The 15021-nt window shown below is 33.5% G+C and overlaps 1 protein-coding gene across 1 annotated transcript; it reads right to left on the bottom strand.

The window, feature by feature from the left end:
* Positions 1-7468: 7468 nt before the first annotated feature.
* On the bottom strand, positions 7469-14534 carry LOC128204819 (gamma-aminobutyric acid type B receptor subunit 2-like). The gene is made up of 7 exons (XM_052906229.1): positions 14406-14534; positions 13586-13693; positions 13292-13414; positions 12136-12471; positions 8802-8904; positions 8261-8361; positions 7469-7633 (listed from the first exon to the last, which is right to left on the bottom strand). Exons 1-7 carry the CDS (start codon positions 14532-14534, stop codon positions 7469-7471), a joined length of 1065 nt encoding a protein of 354 aa, XP_052762189.1.
* Between the last annotated feature and the right edge of the window lie 487 nt (positions 14535-15021).

The raw sequence follows: 15021 nt of genomic DNA, 5'->3' as shown, positions 1-15021 counted from the left end.
CGTATTCAAACTGGTAGATATGCCAAAAATAACATACTTAGAGCCCAAAATATTGTCAATGTGTTATTTTGATATCGAAGATGAGTTTCACATTAGATGTACATGTTCTCATTTTGATGCCCTTAGAAAGAACTATATAAAAATACTAAGTGTTTCAGTATGTCCAGTTATTAAATTCAACAAACAGAATGGAGCTTATAAAATTATTTATCTTTGTGAAAGAATATCTTAAAACAAGATCAGGCTTACTTAACGTCAATACTTAATTATACATAAAAGACATTTACTCTCTCATTGATTGTTTATTTATTGTTTCGATATATACATATTGTGATATGTGAATTTATTATCGTTTGCTAGTATCATTGCTCATCCACAGTTACAAATTGTATTATAAAATATATATGTGTTGTGTCGATGTGCAAGACAATAAATTTTTGACTTTATATTGTTTGAATTTCGATCGTTTCGTTTGGTGTTATGAGCTTTATTAAGGATTTGTGACGATATAAAGCGAAAGAGAGCTTCACTCTACGAGAATTCCTTGTTCAATAGTATTGTAAATGTTTTAAATATATTTGAGGATTTTACGTTGTCGTATTGCGGTTATTCGGTGTATAAAAACATTTGACTAGTACACGATTAGTAAAGTCTGTTTGTCTTTAGAGAAGTCAAGAGGTCTTCCCGATCATCTGCGCTGACCAAATGTTTTCATACACAGATGCACCGCAGTCTTAAAAAAATCAATTATTTTATGTAACTGATTATTTGCAAAATATCTTTGGAGTAATGGAATTATTTGCGGTAAGGGACAAACAGACACACACGAAAACACATTTGGCTCAGAGTAAGAGGGTCTGCCAACCGACCAACCGGGTTCGACCCAGGTCGGGGATCCTTCTTGTGGTCACTCAACATTAGTTGTATACCAAAAATATTAATCAGTAACTATACCTTGAAGTTACCGCATTTAAACGGCCAATGAGAACACAGTTATAACTCATCCTATCTCTTTTCCCAATATTTATCAAGAAACAAACACTTAAATATTTGGATGAACAAATGTGCAGTTAAGCATTCTAAAAACCTTCGTTGTGCTTCGATTTTACTGACCGTTCCGAGGTGGTAACCTAAGCATTTACCAATTACGGTGTATTGATACGTAAACGTTTCGTCTTCTGAGTTATGTTTGTTTTGCGTCGATATGTGTGACATTAAGCAGGAACTAGGTCCAATGCCAGGCTACTTAGCTTGTCCCCGTAGTTATTTTTATAATCGTCATTGCGGCGAGATGCAAATTGAAAACAGTATATAAATAGAAATATCTTACCACCATGAAATCACCACCATTCATTATCATGCTCATAGATGTTGACAAACGTCAGGCAGCGGTTTCTTCCCTTCACTAAACTGTAAATCCCTATGGTTACCAATTGTAATAACTCGGCCATATCCGGCAAACTTCCGGATAAACATCGTAAATATGCTTCAAGTTATACGAAATGTGATGCGGCCGCCGGCGAGTATTTCAATCACTCTAACATATACACATTCGATAATGTAAACGATGTACAGAAATTAATTATATTGATTCGTGTCTTTAAAACGGGTTGGGCAGAACGTTTTGAAAACTTTTTTTTATTTTTTGTCTTGGAACGAGCCAATTTTTGCGACAATCCATGGAAACCAATTATATAAGACTGCTGACAAAAAAATGGATCGCAGATTTTTATATTTAAGTTAAAAAAATGATGTTTCATGCATTTTTCTTAAACCGTTAACGGTTTACGCCATAAAACATTAATTTTCGAACGGAAACAGGATAATCCACGATCTGATTTTTTGTCAGCAATCTTATGTCATTGTTTTGCAGATATTTACGCAAAAATTTGGTCTTTCCATGACAAAAAATGAAAAAGTTGTAAAAATGGTATATCTGTGAGAGTCAAGCTTTAAGCAGGAATTTGGTCCATTGTCAGGCTACTTAGCTTGTCCCTGTAGTTTCCAGTGTTGTTTTTTTAAACCTACAATCGTCATCGTGGCGAGATGCAAATTGAATAGAATACAGTATCAAAAAAGAAATATCTTACATTCACAAAATCACCACCATTCATAATCATGCTCATAGATGTTGACAAACGTCGGGCAGCGGTTTCTTCCCTTCGCCAAACTGTAAATCCCTATGGTTACCAATTGTACTAATTCGGCCATCTCCGGCAAACTTCGGGATAAACCTCGTAAATATGCTTCAAGTTATACGAAATGTGATGCGGCCGCCGGCGAGTATTTCAATTACTCTAACATATATACATTCGATAATGTAAACGATGTACAGAAATTAATTATATCGATTCGTGTCTTTATAACGCTTTGGGCAGACTTGAAAATGAGCTTTCAGGACCGGTATTAGTCACTACTTCTAGTCTCTAAAACACGACAGATGTCCCTTGACGGTTGAAAACACATACACCATGATTTCAATATGGGCGCCGCCATAATTTACTATTTTTGAGGAGCTTTATTATTCCAGAAACCACATCTGTTGGATAATGGCCGATGTGTTCCGATTGTGTGGTTACGTGATTATGCATCAGATCACGTCACAATCTGAAACCTTTTTTTTCAAGTACGTTTAATGTCTGTCTTGGATCTGTTTAACGAGTGATGTCATTAAATAACTATATTAATTGAGACAATTTTATTCCTTTAAAACAAGCGAAAATTACCTATATGATTGTACAAAGGAAACATTCCTGGTCGAAACCAACCCTTCAGAAAAAGTGCAAACGGCTTGAACACCCATTGTTGTGCCAATTGCGAATCAAAGCCATCACGGATATGATCAAAGGGATGACTTGGTGTTCACATAAAACGTGTATTAATATATATGTTTATTTGCCTGTAAGTTTATCCTAAACATTTTAAAAATAAAATAAATAAAGAGATGATTACAATGCTTTTATACCAGACCTACTTAGCGAAAGGGAAACTGTTATTCGACATCACATACGTCATACAAGGCAGGTTGTTCCCCTTACCTCCATGGCAGCTCTGTTGAGCGTCGTATGTAACCGTTTACAATAACACGCTGAGTCTGAGAGAAAACCAGAGAAGGTATTATTTCTATATCGAGCATTGCGTTACTTTATAAAACAGATAATATTCGTACATTCGGATCACAAAATCAGCAACATTCACCAGCATACACATAGTTGGTGTCAAATGTCGGTGCAGCGGTTACTTCCACTCGCCATTATTTACAGGAAGCTGTTATTCGAAATCACTTATGCCAACTAGGCAGGTTGTTCCCCTTATCGCTAAGTTTCTGGATAGCGTCGGATGTTATCGTTATTAATTACATTTCATTATACATTATACTGTTTTCGGATGTTCGGGTATTCGGACATTTGGTTATTCCGACATTCCTGGCATTCACGTACATAGAGAACACGCTCTCTGGAGTCCGGACCTAAATCCCGAAATTCTTTACTTATATTTACACCAATTGTTCATTTCGTTTAAGAAAACCTTACAGTGAGCCGTACTCGCCCATTCGGTATATAGAACGATTCGACTGTGACCGAAAACATTTTATCAAATGACGTCATAATAACGCGGGAAAAGATCAACCACTTGAAATCACTTTTAAACGTAAAATTCAAACACTTATGGCAACAATACATTTAACATATTATGAATTAACGCTTTCTAAAATGTTTATTTATTGTTTATAGGCCCTACTGACACAATACAAATAATAACAAGATGAACAATTTTCATGTACGTATATTTTCGTGCGGTGATTCGCGATCCGAACATATCCAAAGATGTTGCATTCATCGGATGATAACTGCAATTTCCGAAAGGCAGTTCATTTAAGGAATGGAAGTTGAGGTGTAAATATTAAAGAATTATTACATACAATACATACAAAGAGTTTTACTAACATGTATGAAATTATGCAAAATCTCTTTATAGACCATGTCTTTGCTTGTTACGACTATGTGATATATAATATATGTTGGCTATGAATGTTGTAAATGTTTAATGCTGACTAATGTATGTTATATACAAAGAGCAATATCAATAACAGTTACCAACAATATAAATGTCAGTAAACAACAATAACAATAACGGTTAACAACAATATAAATGTCAGTAATCAACAATAACAATAACGGTTAACAACAATGACAATAGCAAATGTGTCAATAGAAATATTCAATTCAGTTCATGGTAAACAATAACTTAATTTACATATTCATAATATATAAAAAAAAATTAATTCATTCATTCAAATACCTCTAATAAACACTGTCTCATATCATAAACTCAAACAAAGCGAATCAACCGTGAAAGAGAAAATGTATACTTTAGCTACATACATATATCATTCATTTTGTAATTTATCGTCTTTTCTGCAACATACTACAACAAGGGATGTAATTGTGTAAAGACAATAAAAAAGAGTTCCATACGAGTACTTGTTTTATCTTTGCCCGTGGGCAGATAAGAATTTCTAGCATGGCCAGATGTTTGGATCTACTTATCTAAGATAGGAGAAATTCAATTCTTACCATGGCTTTCTCTCTTATTCACTTTTACATGAATGCAATGCGATCTCGTCTTATCAAATCAAACAATGAGTATAATCTGTAGAGTGTGCACATTTTTATTTAAGCTTCATAAATATATCATAGATTTTGTAATTCAGTGATGTCAATGCACCCAATTGCACTGCTGAAGGTTAAAGTACATAAGTACATTAGACAAATTGTCTTGAAATAATATCTTTACGATCCCATTATGTTACAGCATTTAAAACTTATAATAAATTCGTAATCAAACCGGATTTAGCCGATTTACATAAAACATAAAAGTAGCTGTTAGTAATCAGTTTCCTTGTCTAAAATTTTGGAAGGCCAGACCCAAATATCACGAAAAAACTTAAGTCAAATCTCAATCTCTATCTCAACTCATTTTACCACCTAAAGCATAGTATTATTCAAAATAATGCATCTTTTCATACTTTTTGTAAACCTATTTTCTCATAGAATGTGTTATTGAAAGATTTTGACAATATTTCAAAGAAATCGTATGCTAGAGCAAAAAATATACTTGAGTATTTGATAAAATGCAATGAATTGAACTCAAATACATTTTTGGCTATAAAGAAGATTTAAATTGGAATTTAGACCAAAGGTTTTGATCAACGTATTCAATGAAAGAATGCGTTTTAAAAATTTAAAAAACATACTTTGTTCCAATTAAATTTTGTATTATATGGTAAAATGAGTGGAGATTGAGTTTGAGATTTGACTTAAGTATTTTCGTGATATTGGGGCCAGGATCCATATGTTAAAACGATACAAAACAACATGGCAATTAGAACGAAACACAATATGAACGCCAATGTAAAATAATGTAAGACAATATACGATTATGATATTAGTGAATGGTAAAATCCTATCCAATGATATAATGCACTGAAAAGCGTCAGGAGATAATTGAGATAAAGATTCACCAATCATTTATTATTTTTGCGCTTTCTGCTTTTAAATACACGGTTGCAATCTTGTTATCAGTAATCAATATTTTCCATAAATGCATTATTTAGTAACTAGTTAAAGGTTTTTCAGTCTAAATTGATGTTTGTTATACATAGGTATGTATTGATTTTTAATACGAGAGTCACTTTAAATATACAGTATAGTGTTGCAAAAGGATAAGAATATCTAGCCTTTTTCTTGCACTAACCGGTCTGTGTCGGTAAAGAAAGTTTTCTATAAATCAATATAACGGACAAAATCTGTAGTTTATGAAAATGCACCTTGCAGCTGTGAAAACAGGCGTTCAACATTGATATCCAAGATGGTGTTGGACACCATCTTGGATATCAATGTTGAAAGCCGCCGCCGAAAATCATTGTTTTGACTTAAAATGCAATTATTACAAAACACAACATAATTTTCTGTTAATTTAGTGATATTACTAAAAATTTTACAATCAATACATTCATAAAAATAAAACATAAATTTACAATCAATGTTTAACTAATTAGTGTACCATTTTATTCACAAAAATGGAGATACTGTATTACTGAACGAAGGATATTTTAAACAAATTATACTAGTTATAGAAGTAATAATTCTGAATTAATTAAAAAGTGTTATCTTATTTTTCAAGAGGTGGCAAACTTTTCAAAAGAGTTCATTGAATATCATTGTTCATCAAGAAATATATCAAATTTCAAATAATACAACTTTTATATATATTTGTATGAGAAAAACTTGGCATTGTTATATGCATTCAGTGTCGATATTCTAATGATTACTATATGTTTTTGTACTATGATTTTTTATCTACTGCATCCAGACCTTGATTATCAACTTAAGATTCTATTTAAATAAATACAAATAATAGAAGAAAGCTTTGACTCTGTCATAGACTATCGCGTCATGGACGCTACATCAAGGTAATACATCAGTATTGTCACCTTATCGGAAAAAGAAGACATCATGATCTTAGGTAGATTCTAAGAGGTTCCTCAAACTAATAAATAACTGTTCATTATAAATTGGTTGAGGTTGTAAAATATGGTTATGTAAATGATGCGTCTATGACTGTACCTGTTTTGTGATTTTTAAACAAGATGGACAATTTATATTTATATTTATTGTGTATACAATATCTACAGTTTTCCTTTGTTCACCGTCATTTAAATATATCATATAATCATCTACTTCTTTATCACAAAAGAAAACAACAGTAAGTTCCACACAATCTCAGCTTAACAGTGAGTATCTTTATCGACATGTTTCCATTAAAAAGTCTTTCGTTCAGCATATCTAATAAGTACGTTGCCAATACACAACGAACAATATAAAATGACATGTTATAAAACCATTTGAATCAAACGAAACATAAGTATTTACTTAATAATTATTACAACATTAATTGTAGATGTATGGAAAAACCTATGCATATACTTACCATTTTAAATAACTGAGATTTATGTTGCAGGTTATAAATAAATAGCAACGGTATTCAATTCTATTTTTAATTTATATGTATATTTTTGGCTTCCTAGGTATATATTTTGTATTAAGTTCCGTATTATGAGGATCCAAATGCAATTTCTATAACATTCTTCATATTGTAAATATATAGTTTTCAATCACAAACACTTGTGAATAAAAATAATAAAAAGGTGCTTGTCAAACTTGTTTTGCGACATATAGAATGCAACCATGTGCAATAATAATTTATTCACGAAATATAATCCTATTATTGGCCAACTGGTTGCTTGATTGACAACTGGCGACAGGAGAATTGTGGATGGCTATTTTCCTTGCGACGTAAAATTGGTTGCAGTGCCACCATATTGGTTATTCGCACAACTATCGCTTTGATCTATAAAATATTTTTAACTTTTTGCCCGAATTAACACTTCGCCAGACATACTTTATCAACAAACTGACTGTAAATTTAAATCTGAAACAGGATCCGTGTAATCTCCCTTCATGGAACTGCCGCTTTGAAACACGACATACTCGTTGCCAGATTTGTAGAAGTGTAAATTTCCGGTCGCCGCTAAAATCGACTTCTTTAATTTTGCCATAGCAATAGCATCCTGAAAACAAAAATAAATAGTTTGTTTCGCTAAGTAAGCAAGTTAATATTATAAAATGTTTATCACTTACTTCTGCAGATACTGTATAAGCAACAAGTTTTGAACGTTCAATTTCCTTTTACAAATACGCTCGTTGTGATGATGCTTTACCAATTGACTTGTATTCCTGCTTATCGTTGTAATCGTAGGAAAGCAGGTAAATGGGTCATTTGATAGTAATACGATTTTTTGTCTTTTCAAAAACGGTGCGTATGGACAAAGTTTAACACTCTAACTTTTCAAATAAGAAAGTAGGTCAGAAAGTCCAGTCTAACTCATAACATAAAAGTCTGAATATGCTTTATAACTGTACCCATGGTATAAGCTCAATTGGTGAAGCTCAATAATTGTTTTCTTTAACTTCTTATACTTACAAAAGGCACCGCCGTTAAAAAAAGTGTCAGCTAGTCGAAATCAGAAAAACTAGTCATACTTTGGTTATAAAAGCCGCGTTCAGGTTTAAATAAAGAAGTATGCATGGTCTGGTCTCTAACAACCAACGAAATTCAACACGAAAGTAGCGATGTGCATGTATATATTTGTATCATCACCTGCAGTAAATATATATTTATGTTAATAAACACCAACCATTGTTATCTGGTTCTTCAGTTCTTTGATCTCCATTGTCATGTCTTCTGTCGATGTTTTAGATGACACTTCATATATCTGTCCCGAGCTTTGTCCTGATACTTGCGTGTTTACGGAAACAAAAACAGAGAGACTAAAAAGGAAACTTCTATTGTTACATCTCATTCTGTGAGGTCTTAATAAAATTGATATGAATTGCTTTCTATACATTTAGTGATCTCGGTTTATTCAATGCTCATGTTTGCTCGTATTTGCAATTAATAATGGATGAACCAATTGTAATTGTGCAAAAACTGCTTTAATATCGTAACGTATACGTATGTTTACGTTTGGTCTAGATATTAAGTGCTACCTTGCTTTATGCCATAATTTAATTGTCTTCAGCTTATTAAGTTATGCGTCCCGCAAATAAACAAGACTTCGTGATTTTATCATGATATTGGCAGTTTTGTTAAATGCGGTAAAAAAAATAGGAAAGTACATATGATTTCACGTTCATTATTCATCCCTTTCGAAAGGTATCTCAAAATGCTCAACCCACCTGTCTTAACGGAATTCACCCGGCTGCCCGATGTCCCAGAACACGCGCTTTTCGTCATGTCAGATTGTAGCATTCGTCCTTGAACCTTGTTCCTTGCTTTTATCTAGGATAAAAAAGATCAGTAACGCCGTATCATATTGTTTATTGCTTCTGCAAGACATGAAAATACATAAGCAGAAATAAGCGGTATAGGTAATTGTTGAAGTTTGTAAGTTTTGCACATTACAGAGAACTGGAATTGCTATTGAAATACCAATGACCTTTTACACATGTCATTCTTTTAGTGATCCCATTCGGTCACTTGAAACTGTGAATATTTTTTTTCCGGATATAATGTTCTTATAGTTATGCTTGTCGTGGCTCAGTTATATATACCGCGTAACATTTGCATTGCTATGGCAATACATACTAGTTCAAGCCCGCGGAAGACTCGTGTTCTAGTGAATTCATGTTTCGCTAATTGTTCCAAGGCGGTAATTACATCATGTTTCTATATGATTATTGTTTATTAACACTGATCAAGGTGGAGAACGTAATTTGGTTTCATGCAAACATTAAGTGAGGAAAATATTTCATGGCAAACAAAATGGCGGATTTAGAATGAAAAGTACTGATTTTGGTTTCGACATCTTAGTTAAGTATCATAATTTTTGAGATAAAAATGTTGTTGATCAGATTTTGGCTTACGAGGCAATGTTAATAAATAATCGTGTTGATTTAATTCACATTGTTACTCATTTTCTGGGCAAATAGGGCATATCTGTGCATGTTGAAACTGTGCTTGCATCTATATATTCCTATTTTCCAAACTCCATGGTTATAACTCGACTGTACACGTTTCCTGGCCGATTTGGTGCTCCTTGACACCCCATTGTGTTTATTGCAAGCACATTACCCACATTTTGGTGACAACACAAACAAAGTATACATCCTTTCAATATACAAGTGTGTCCAACCGTCCATTTTGTGCTGTATAATTATAATAACTACATACCTCTGACTAACGGGAATTTTATTTTTTCGATTAAACCATAGTTTATAGGTAATACAACAGAAATTATTCTAGAATACCGTAGAATAAACACGATTATTTGTAAACATTGCCTCGTAAGCAAAAATCTGTTCAATAGCATTTTTATCTCAAAAGTTTTGATACCAAACTAAGATGTCGAGGGAAGAATATGTTTTTCGCCACATACTGGACGCATTCATTTTTCAAGAAAAATTTCACCTACCAGGAAAAAGTTGGAACCTAAATCGGTACTTTTCATTCGAAATCCGCTATTGTATTTGCCATGAAACATTTTTCTCTCTTAATGTTTGCATGAAAACAAATTACGACCTCCCCCTTGCCTGATATTTGCATTGTTACTTCCCATTAAAATCAGAACTGGTGCTTTGACATTTAAGAGTTACTGCTCTTTTATGAAAATTTGCCATTGGTAATCTAAATGAAGTCATTTGAGGAAACAACAACATTTGCATGTTTCTGGCATATTGTTACTGTAAATATTCATATGTTATTTCTTCGACTAAATCCACTTTTTGTTCAAAACATGTATGATGTCAATTATTATTTGTCTCATTTACAATGTTAATTATGTTTATTATCGGAACGAAACACCATTTGGTAAATATCTGAGTGTTTCTCATTGATGTATTTTCAAACTGTGTTCATTGTTGATCTAAATGAAACATACAAAACGACCACGTTCTTATGCACAAGTCAATTGTAACCACGGCCTACCCCAGGCACGGTGCGGGGAATAGCGGGGACTTTGACTTTCGGTCCAGCCAATCCCGGGTAAAATCCCCGCCCTGCGGGGACCAACTGCTGGTAAAATCCGCCAAATGCACCCCGGGGACTTCAAAAGGTAAGACCCATTTCCGCTATATTCGGCTCAAAAACTAAACCACCGCATTCACTCGGCACTGCGGAGCCACCTGGAAGGTGGAAACACGGCCCATTCCCCCTGCTATCCATGGTATACCCCCGGACCTGGGGGCCGTGGTTACAATTGACCGGTGTATTTAATATATTATCGATAAAGTACTTTCGATGCGGATAAGGTATGTTTGTGGTGTGTGTCTTTTTGTATATGATGTATATATATTAGTATCTTTAGGCCATTGTCTTTAGGGCCCATACCTTCTGGCTATAAACAGAGTCATTTTTATTATTTTTCGACAATTTGCAAATACAAAAAGTAAAGATTAGAGTAGGCATCCTGAATACGTCTTATAACACTTTTGTGCACTTATTAATAGCCAGTGTCAACAAATAGGGTAACATTGTTAGGATATTGACCTATATTGACGCTAATAGCAAATAACACAAGAATGTCGCAATGATGGCGCATTTTGATACATTTACGAATTATGTCGATAAAATTATATATAAAACCACTTATTCTTTTTGCCCCTGTGTCTTAAGGGTTTTTTAAATTTTAAATTTTTAATACTTCAAAGATGTAGTCCATGTGCCTTTAATGTAACTAAGTATATAATTATTTGAAACAACCGGATAAAAACAGAACATAATTAAACAAGGTAGAAAGACACTTAGATATATATCAAGGAAGACCTCTGGTGAAGAAAAAGTAATTACATTGAATTCCAACGAACTATATTGATCATCAAGGAGAGGTTTAGCTTCAAATGAATAACAAGAGAGATACGAAACACGTACTGTCTTATTTTGACGTTGAAAATTGTTCAATTAAAGCCAGTACAGCAAGGACAGCTTGAAATAATATTTCCTCTTATACGGTAAATGACGATATTAACGGCAAAAAACATAAACAATCTGGGTCATTAGCATCGCTACCCTATTGCGTTTTGTCGATGGTAGCCTTGGGGATATATTGAATTGGTGTTAAATAATGGTGGTTCCGCTGTCTTGTGGTTACACAATTGAGTGTCAATCCAAGTGTCACAGGTTCGATTCCCCGTAGCACCACTAAAACAAATACTAATCGTCTTCCGGGAGTGGCATTAAATGTAGGTGTTATACACTGGTGCACGTTAGAAAAACAGTTTAGCTCTTACCACGACTACATCCTGTCTGTTAACTCTGCTCAAAAAACTAATACGACTTACACTCATATCGGGGCACTTGCCGGAAGTACGAGTATAAATAAACTCAAAAGCACAAACTTATGGCACTGATATTTATTCACGCGAACGACGACACGGACGTAGCCAACAAATATAACAATACCGAAGACAATAATTATAGGACAAAAGCTATAACTACGCTCGAATTACGTATTGCATTGACCAAAAACAGCGTAAAATATAGTGTCTGTTTTGGCTAACATTCAAGAATACTTACCTTAGGTACGAATATAATGCAGGCACATATCGTGGTACAAAATATGAGCAGGAACGATTCCAGGACAAAATTCAATGTCGTCTGCTCGATTGGTAAAACGTGAGCAAGAGGAACTCCAAAGACGCAGACAACAACAACGTTGTATATACAAGCACCTATGTACTTTGAATCATTCAGTTCCGGTATTGTCACGTGTCTTGTCTCCCAGGCAAGGAATGTACCAAATGCCAATAGAAGACCTTTATATACGTATAAAGTGACCAACCAATACATTTGCTTTTCGTTATAACAGTAGGGAAAAATCTCTGAATAGATCAAGTTCTTGTCTGCCGAATCCTGAAAATGGACATACATGCTTCATTTGTATTAAATTTAAGGCCACACCAATCTAATTTTTGTTCTACAGATTTTGGCCGAGAAACATTGTAGCGAGTGGGTACAATTAAATTAAAAACCATTATAATGCAATTGTTCCATTTCGCTTAAAATCAGGAGCGGGCGCTTTATGACAGAATTTGGCAGAAAAACACTTTTCAACAGCTCCACATTACAACTTAAGTAGTAATGTTTTTCAAGTATTTTATTTAAAAACAATAAATTATTGTAATGATATCAAAATGGCAAATGAAATCATAGATAATAAAAGCATTAATGGTCAATACTTAATTCAGTTCCGTCATCAAGAGCACTGTCGGTAAGTATTCGTTCGTTCGGAGCAAACTCTATGATTTTCCATAATAATACTAACGGTTGATGTTGTTTCATACGATTAGATGTTTTTAAACAATTGACAGGTTTATCATATTTCGCTTTATTTTTGTTTAGTATTTAATTTTGTATGTTTACGGCCAAAATATCGTGGTTGAATCTTTATCAGAAACTACATTATCGTACTATGATAAGTCACACACATTCAGAACGTTGGTCAACTTTACAATTGGTTGCTGGAAATTGAATAAGGTACACCAGGGAACAAGGAAAGCCATATTCAATGAAATAGTTGATTGTATGAAGTGTGTCAATGTAAATAACCTTGCTATGTCATCTTTACAATCTGATTCTGGCGGAACGGGAATTAAGTAAATCATGGAACGAGTAAAGCCAAATTCAATAAACTATTTGTATGAAAGATATGTATCAATGTATATAACCCTACCTTGGTCAACTTTACAATCTGTTGCTGGCGGAATGGGAATAAGGTAGACCATGGAACAAGTATAGCCAGGTCTATCAAAATGAGCACAAAGACCATTGCAAGTAAGTGTCGATCCTTTATGAACTGAAAATGATAAACATGTGATTCTGAGTCTTTGAAAATAGATTAAAGCACCTATATTATTACCTTAATACACATAAATATTTTATAATATTAAGCTGGTTTTCTTTATTATCTTATATTCTTTAAGACAGCAAAACCTTAATGAAAGCTGTAAAGGTATTAAAGCCTCACCTTTTTCCTGATTTTATGTTCTCGGAAAAGGTAATGCACTCGATAAGTCTTCGCAAACATTGAACCAAACAAAAGTGTAAAACCTATAGTTATTGAAATAGACCGGCTCTGAAAAGACAATTTATCACACTTGTTACAATCAAAACAGTACTATAGATCGCTCAATTTGCACGATGTTTCATTATTAGTGGTTTTTTTCTATCGAATAGATCAGGTCTAGATTCGAAACATACTGAAATTGGTATTTAAGAAGTACTTGTCTACGTTAAACCTCAAAAACAAGTTGTGAAATGAAACATAAGGGCCAAACTGAAGTTCGTAATAATTAGTTACGATGCTACTAGGTAGAAAAAGTACAGGTTCATGATTAATCAATTAAAACAGCATCACTCAGTGACACCAGAAAGTACCGACGTCAAATGGACATACACATACATATTTATATTAGAGTATCATTTGACTTAAATGTACAAGTAGCTAGTCGATTAGTCGCAACAGACTACCTCCAAAATACAACGTTATTGTGATTCAGACAAGAAATATAATATCCAATTAACATACCTAGTAAAAATTGAGCTCAAGCTTCAAATCTCAGTACAGATGTAGATGGATTAATATGGATTAATAAAATATAACAGGAACGTAAGTCGCCTCAGTAGGTCGTCAGTCAACGTCTGTTTATTTCCTCTTAGCTGGTTTCCTACATAAGCTTCTATTAGACTGGTGTATTAAAATGGATAAGTGACTGGTTCGTAGATTACAACAATGTATAATTGTTACTTTGACGTGATTATTTGCTTTACTTAAATGCTATCCTTACCATGCACATGAAGTCTTCGCTTCTGCTTCGGTTGCCTACATGCATGTATTCCATCGTACCAAGGTACACCTCAGAATACATCACCATACAACCAATGATAATAACGTAGTTGACATAAGGGCTGGACATTTTGATACTCCTTGAAAATAAGAATATACCATAAACAGGCGAAGAGTGCAGGAAGAGAAACAGTTGTCAAGTATTAGTCGGCTATAGACAAGTTTACTAGAACATTTACCGAACAATAATTATTCGAAAATTCTTTAGAGTATGCATATAATGTAAATACAACCATTCTTAACAACAATGCGTTCTTAATAAATTTTGAATTCTTTTTTTTATTTTTCTTTCCTTGTAGATCTTTTTCCACGAAAGTAAAAATGATTCCTGAATTATGAATTAGTGTTTTATACCTCCAGTGTCGCTGAGCATGATCTACAAGTCCTAATTGTGTATTCGCTATGTATTAACTAATGTTGTCGTCAAATAATGTGTGTTATAAACCGTTAGTGGGACACAATATACGTTTACGCTTGATAGATGCAAATGAAGTAAAATAATGAGAACAATGCATTATTACGTTTCACTCATTTGACTTTAATGATAAAAACTGCAT

This window comes from Mya arenaria, chromosome 10, assembly GCF_026914265.1.
Source record: "Mya arenaria isolate MELC-2E11 chromosome 10, ASM2691426v1".
Classification (NCBI taxonomy): domain Eukaryota; kingdom Metazoa; phylum Mollusca; class Bivalvia; order Myida; family Myidae; genus Mya; species Mya arenaria.
The sequence above is the reverse complement of the archived record's forward strand: the minus strand, read 5'-3'. Positions and strand labels throughout refer to the sequence as shown.